The sequence below is a fragment of the Triticum dicoccoides genome, chromosome 3A (assembly GCF_002162155.2).
Source record: "Triticum dicoccoides isolate Atlit2015 ecotype Zavitan chromosome 3A, WEW_v2.0, whole genome shotgun sequence".
Classification (NCBI taxonomy): Eukaryota; Viridiplantae; Streptophyta; class Magnoliopsida; order Poales; family Poaceae; genus Triticum; species Triticum dicoccoides.
The window spans coordinates 157,275,025-157,282,286 of record NC_041384.1 but is presented as its reverse complement, the minus strand read 5'-3'; the positions used below and the strand labels follow the sequence as shown (position 1 = coordinate 157,282,286).

At 40.4% G+C, this 7,262-nt stretch overlaps 1 protein-coding gene across 2 annotated transcripts; it reads left to right on the top strand.

The window, feature by feature from the left end:
• Window positions 1–251: 251 nt before the first annotated feature.
• LOC119271421 (probable nucleolar protein 5-1) lies at window positions 252–4,124 on the top strand. 2 transcript variants are annotated; one of them, XM_037553262.1, is made up of 7 exons: window positions 252–615; window positions 1,934–2,043; window positions 2,147–2,188; window positions 2,705–2,869; window positions 2,943–3,116; window positions 3,223–3,423; window positions 3,520–4,124. In XM_037553262.1, the coding sequence occupies exons 1-7, from the start codon at window positions 576–578 to the stop codon at window positions 3,652–3,654; spliced, it is 867 nt and encodes a 288-aa protein (XP_037409159.1). In that variant the 5' UTR covers window positions 252–575; the 3' UTR covers window positions 3,655–4,124. The 2 variants fall into 2 exon arrangements, with proteins under 2 accessions (XP_037409159.1, XP_037409158.1); XM_037553261.1 differs by lacking the exon at window positions 252–615 and adding an exon at window positions 637–833.
• Window positions 4,125–7,262: the final 3,138 nt, after the last annotated feature.

Genomic DNA, 7,262 nt, shown 5'->3' with positions numbered 1-7,262 from the left:
GCGATACACTTTCTGTGAGAGAAAACGTTCCCATCGATGACAGACACCTATGGAGATTTTATAAATCTTAGGATGATATGCCAGCTCAATCTCTTAATAAAGATGCTCATAGGAGTAAGGTATGCGTATATTTTTATAAGGATGAGTATATGCGTGTATGTATAAGCATTTGCGTAAATGATTCTAATCATTCGACTGATAAAGACGCGTACATCCACCACCTCCCTAGCCGTCAGATCTGATTTTAATTAGATGTCTCAGGAACAACGTATTACGTAGACTAAATTTTGCAACTCAGTAGTTGTTGCAATTTCCCACACCGCAACAATTGGTGTGTTGCGGGATCTGGATCCCTCGTCTCCCATGCTCCTCGCAAGCCCTCGTCAATCAGAAGCCCCCACCAGCAAACATCCAACGATGCTGCCGACAAGCACGACCGCCGTTGCCGGCAAACACGCCGACGAGGCCGCCGACAAGCACAAGTAGTCACCCCGCGTTCCTTCCGAGCTCCCTCTCAAACTGACACCTCCCCAGGCTGCTCCAACCGCCGCCATCAGGGCTTGCCGTCGGCAAGCATGTCGACACGGTCGCCCTGGAGGAGCACCGGCTTCCATGGTTGTCGCCTCTTCAGGCTTCACTCACAATAATAGTTCCTACAACATTATCTCTGTTGCATATATTTTCTACAACTTGACCTTTGTTGCAAAAAAAATAAATCTGCGACACTTCCTCTTCTCCGGCGATGAAGAAGCGATTCTCCTCAGCATCTTCTCATCTGGCGACGAAGAGGCGACGCCGGGGCGCTCCTGCTCCGTCGCGACCCCCACGCCCTTGTGAGCCACTCGCCCGCCGTCATCCTCGTCTCCCAGTCTCATTTATTTGGCAGGGAAACTTTTAGTAGGAAAGCGAAAGGAAACCCTAGATTTGTAGGAGCACATACCTGCTGTGGGGGCGTTCACGAGACCAATTTTGGTTCGAACCCACAGATCCGGACATCCTAGGTTAGGTTTCGTGAGCTTGGTTGTAAAGGGGGAGGCATAGATCCGCGGTTTGTGGGTGCGTTGGCAGTGTTTTGGCTGAGGCACGGAACAGGCGGCACATCGCCCACGCGGATGTGATTCGTGGTTCCGCCCACCGCCTCTCACCAATAGTACTACACTTACCTTAGGCACACGACGTGGATCCACGCAGTTCGTGGGTTTCTAGGTTTGCTCTGAAATTTTCTCGAGCAGTTGCGTGGTTGCACACAACATCATCCCGTAAGGTTAGTGCCTAGGATTCAGCCTGTAGATCTAGCATTATTGGTTTCTCACACTCCCGCCTCTGCTTTGCTTGCACAGCTGGTACTTCCAGGCAGCAAAACGGCAGCATCAACTGCTTGCCAGTTGCCAGTTGCCACCGCAAACACCTCCGGGCTACCGCTAGAACTCTTGCTCCTGCTGCGCCCTTGGGAAATTTATTTCCAACTGGTGGGAACAATTGCCTTCCATCGCTGGAACATTCCAGTGAATGGCATGGAACAGTTGAGTGCACCGGCTAGAAGACAATATATATATAGGCTTCCGAGGGCTCGCCATGGGTAGCGGCGAAATCTGTGGAGGATCAGGTGGTGGGAAGCCCAGGCGGTGGCATCTGAGTGGAGGTCAGCACACCCAGCAGACGTGCAGAAGCATTGGACGAGAGGAGAGGAGCGAACTTGACGGGGTCGCCCCGCTCCCACAGAAGCACAGGGTGAAAGATGACCCATTAAACAGGCCATATTGTGGGTATGATGGCCAGCCAATCCAGTGGGCCGTGCCAGGGGTGGTCAAGCTGGGTATTCTTAATAGCCCCTGGCTGTCGCAAGGGCCCCTGGCATCAGGCTTCATATCTGAATTCTGTGTTTTCTTTTCTTGGTAATCATGCTTGCTTAAGTCTGCTAACTTGTTTGCAGCTGACCTATGTCGGATCAGGGAATACATGCTGCTTCTGTTCGAGACACCCTCTGGCTTTGCAGTCTTCCTTTTTTGTGGGTCACTCATTAACCCACCTAGATCTCTGGAGGTACTATATGTTCTTCCTTCCTTGGTTACTGATGTGCTTGCTTGCTTTCTCTTGTTGTCCATGCCATTTACCTACTTTTCTGTTTTATCCTCGTCTCCTGCAGGACATATGGCTTAATTTCGCTGACAGTAACACGGCAAAAGGGGTTAGTGCCTCCTTCTGATTTTATATCCTGATGTTGCTTGCCGCCAAATAATAATTTCTACTAGCGATCTTGCACCATTCTTGATTGCATCATCATTTTCTGTTAATTTATTTTGTTTTGTGTTGAAGGAGCAACACAAACATATTCTTCATTACTTCTTAACTAAATAATTAAGAGGTTAACACAACTTTCCCTCATAAATCTGGTTGTAAAGCATGTAGCCTGGATGCGAGTGCATGCATGCCCAAAAACTACTACTGCTAAATGTCCACCATGGGTGTAACAGTATTTCTAAAGAATTTGTTTGATGTGCTTCTATGAAGAGCAGCACCTTTGTTTATGAACGTAATCTGAATTACACTGGTATTTTGATGAATGAGGACTTGGAACATGGGTACATCGTTACGGTTGAGATATAATTATTGAACCAGCCCCCTCTCCTTGTCGAGAGACATGACATGATACTTGATCAATTGTTTTGTTTTACCCCCTACCCTTGTTTTATTTCTTCATCAGGTTGTTTTGCTGATGGAGTTCCAAACTTTTGAGGACAAGTCCAGTGCCATTAATCAGAACACTGGTGTCAGTGAAAGGCTTGCTGACATGATCAGGGCGTGGCTCCCTGGTAAGAAAATGGCAGTCGGAAAGCCTGAATATAAGGAAATCATTGAAGAGAGATTGGTGAGTATAAGTTCCTGCTTCACCTATACCTTTGAGCAACTTTGATCATGATTTTCGCTGTGACTTCTTCCAGGAAATAGAATGCCTGTATAATAAACGGGTGATGGAGGTAATGTGGGGCATACAGAATTGCATGCCAGGTTTGATACCTATAGAAAAATCACAGCTGGCTAAAGAGGACCGCCTCCCGAGTAAGGGATTGCAAAAATTCTTGAAGTGTTATGACTGTAATGTCAAACCAGAGATGGTGAGTTAATTAGTTGCCATGGACCAAAGTTTTGGACGTAACTTCAGTAGAAAAATTGTGCTTAGCATCTCTTCTTTAGTGATGAAGCAATCTTCTTTGTCTCCAGGTCAATGAACAAATTGTTGCGACGGCTTCCGCATTGTCTGAGTGTGATTCTGTTGAGATGAAATATTCTGTAGTCATGCGCGAAGCAGGTGCTGTCATTAAGGATGTGTCTGGCATCAGCTGTGAGGGTTGGAGCTTACTGGACATTGCAACAGCTCTGAAGATGATATGGAAGCCTAAAAAAGTTGGCAATTCTTCTCTGGTAAATTGTAGATACTATTTTGTGAATGTCTTATCAGCTGCATGCTATCCCATTTCTTGCAAACTTGTCACTTGGTCTAAATCATGTTCCTTCCAGGTTTCAAAAGATGAGGCACTAAGATTGGTGAACGATGCATCTAAATATGAAGCTCTGGTGAATAAGCATGCTTGTTTTTTTCCGAGAAAATGCAAAAGACCTTTGTGTTTCATTTCATTGACAAAGAAATGTTGAAAGCTCATGATTATAGGATCTCGAAAGAAGACCTACTGAAATCATTGGTTGAGGGCCTGAAGAAACCATAAGGCTCACGGCTAGCTGAAACTGCCTGTTCATAGTCTGATGGGAGTTTTTGGCATGTTGGTTCACAGGGTATTATTGAACATAAGCTGATCTTGGTTGACTTCATTGCAGTCTCAGTCTGAGATGATCCGTACGAAAAAGTGCAGTGCTAATTAAATTTGAGCAACCCTGCTTAATTGGCTATCAAGTATTTTGCTATCTTAATTTGAACCTATTGTTTTTATCTGGTCATATGGAATCTCAGATCGGTTACGTCTAAGTATGTGTTTTGTGAAGGAGTAGCCGGGTGCATGCACAGCGTTACACCTCGTAGGTGATGTGTATGTATCCTGTGTAAAATGCAAATATATCCTGTCTCATGTTGTGTAGTATTTCACCTGCAATATTGCACAATGTGCTTGGATTTCAGTCATGGGAAAGATTAGGGGTAAATATCACCGGTAGTCATAGAACTTGCACCTGATGTTCGGTTTGGTGCTAAAACTTTGAAAATACAGAATTGTAGTCATTTAAATTGACTCAAGTGTGCACATGCGGTCCCAAATGCATACATGGGCGTATCCATGTGTATGGCTCCAACTGGTAGTGAGTGAAGGCGCTTGGATGATGCATTTTTTTGCACAAAGCATCTTTATATATTTTTATTCATGGAATTTTTTACACAAAACACCTATATTTTTTTTATTCATGGAAAAAGCTGGGATGTATTTTTGCAAAAAAGTAAAAACCTTGCAATTTTTTATCTGCAGAAAAGCAAACCACCAATGTGATGTGAATATGTGAAAATTACCATGAAAAATAGGTGCGCAGGTGCTGAAACCGCGACCAACGCTTAAAACAGTTTAAAACACTAGCCAATTTAGTGACTCAGCCAAACAGTTTCGCATGTCTACTATGTGTAACATATTCATACGTACTGAGAGTTTCAAAAAACAAATATTCATACGTACTGAGCGAAAACGCATGGGGAGCTTAAATGGGCTGCAGATACTGCAGCCCATTTTGCACGGTTTATTTTTATGTATATTTGTAAAAACGTAAGTAATTTGTTTTTGAAATATTTGTGTGTTAAAAACATTATACATACATACGATGATTAGTTAATCGAAAACTTAAATATAAACATGTGTATTCTATAAAAAAACATTTAGTAAAATGTTAGTAATAAAAACATTAAGGATACTTTTTAAGATATTTGTAAAAACTATGTAATAAAGTTATGTAAAAAAATTTGTGTGTTAAAAAAAGTATACATACAAATGGCCAGTAGTACATAACACATCTAAATATAAACATGTGTATTATATAAAATATATTTAGTTTATGCGGACATTGAATTTATTTTATTACATAAATATGTTTAGTGAATCCATAAAAAATATACATTCATGGTTTATATTTAAATTATACAAAATGATGAATACAAACATTGACTAAATATTTATGAATATTCACTTGTGCATTATTGTTTACTAATGATTTCAGAAAAAATATAAATTTAAATATTATACATGATTGAATTTTTAAAATAATACATGAAAATTTATGCGAATATTTTAAAATAATACGTGAATAATTTTTAAAGTAGGTTATTTCGTTTGTATGTACAATATTTATAACACACGAATATCAAAAGGTTATATTTATTAATGAAATGATAATTTACATACTATCTACAAATTCTTAATGAAAAATAAACAGGTGCAAAATGGGCTGCACTGGCCATAGCCATTTGAGCTTCATGAGCGGCTATCTTCTAGTACGTTAATTATGTACATGTGCATGTCGAAGGGCAGATCCTATATGACGCCCGTGTGCGTCGGATCTGCGCTGCTTCGCTGAAGAGAAGCAAGCGAACCAGACGCACGGGCTAGCCCACTTCAAGCGAGCACCTGGTTTTGGGAACCTTCTAGTAGGTTCCCTGAACCGAGCTTTGTTTCTTTTGCCGGTTTTTTCATTTTTTACTTTACATTTTTCTTTTTTTTCTGTTTCTATTTTTTTCTTTTCTTTTTCCTTTCCTTTTATTTATCGTTTATCGTTTTTATATTTATTCTTTGTTTTTAAAATTGTTTGCAATTTCAAATTTTGTTTGTGATTTCAAAAAGTGTTCACAGTTTTCAGATTTATTTTTCAATTTTTAAAAATTGTTTCACAATACATTGCGTCTCGTTGGTAGGTATTTGATACCTCAGGCATGTGCCAATGATTAGTATGTACACTATTTAGGTATATACATACCGGATATATGTACGTACTCATAATATTTTGAGGTATCCACTTACGCATGATATTTGTGGGTATATTCATTATGTCTTGTTAGTAGGTATTTGAAATACCGGAGGTATATTCATAACTTTTATTTGGTATAATACCTCAGGTATGTGTATATTCTTATACACATAATACCACCAGTATATGTATATTTTTCATTAAGTATAATAATTGTGGTATGTTTATAATTTATAAGATAAAATAGCCCTTTTATGTGTATAGTTTCAATAGATATAATGCATTAGCATAATATTTAGAAAGGAATTATTGCTAGGAAATCAACATAATTATATTTTTTGAAAAGCAATCATTGACCGTTGAGGATATAGTGCATGCAAACAAAAAATGGAAAGCTAGTATTTAATGGATTGCATGTCATGCGCTAGTAAAAATGACCTGCCATACCGGGCCTAGGCACCTAGGTGCCCCAAATAATTTACCTAAAATTTAATAAATATATTAAATTTCATAATTGTTCACGTTTTTTAGAAAAAAATTACGTTGTAAAAGTTTGTTCGAGTTTCAAAATTCATTCCTTAACTTCTAAAGGAAGATTAAAAATGGATCTACCGATGCGCATAGTACTTCATGTGTGGGGCGTTGTAATATAAGACATACCTGGTCCATAGTTCAGCGGCCGACATCATTGCAATTCAGCGTTAGGTCTAGTGTTGCATCCAAAGGTAGAATGTTTTCGTGACATTTTTTATTACGTTCGCTCCTCACATGGGAATGGGCCGGCCCGTTTGTGCGAATCCTTCGGCGAACCCTGCGCGAAAGCTCCTCTGTTTGACGCTAACGAGCCTCGAACATGAGCTCTCATGTCGAAGTGGTAGCGCGGCTTGTTCGCTAACCTGTGTCGTGAGTTTGAGGCCTTGAGGCCACTCTTTCTTTTGCTGTTGTTATTAATTTTCACTCTGTAATAGCAGAATACATATTAGCTGCTTATCCTTAGTGGACATTTGCACATGATGGGTGTACTGGCTAGACTGGCCAGTGTTGTAAACGTTGGTCGACGATTTCAGACCCAACGCCCTATTTTTGTGTGTTCATTTTCACAGTAGTATGCTGGTCGATTTTCTGCAAATAAAAAAGCGAGGGGGTCTTGTGCAAAAAATCATAATCATGGTTGGCTTTTTTCATGAATAAAAAAAAATACATGGGTGTTTTGTTAAAAATGTGTCATCCAAGTGCAGTCCCTCACTGACCCGTGGGGCCATACACACGGGTACACCGCATACACATTTTGCGACCGTATATGCACGCTT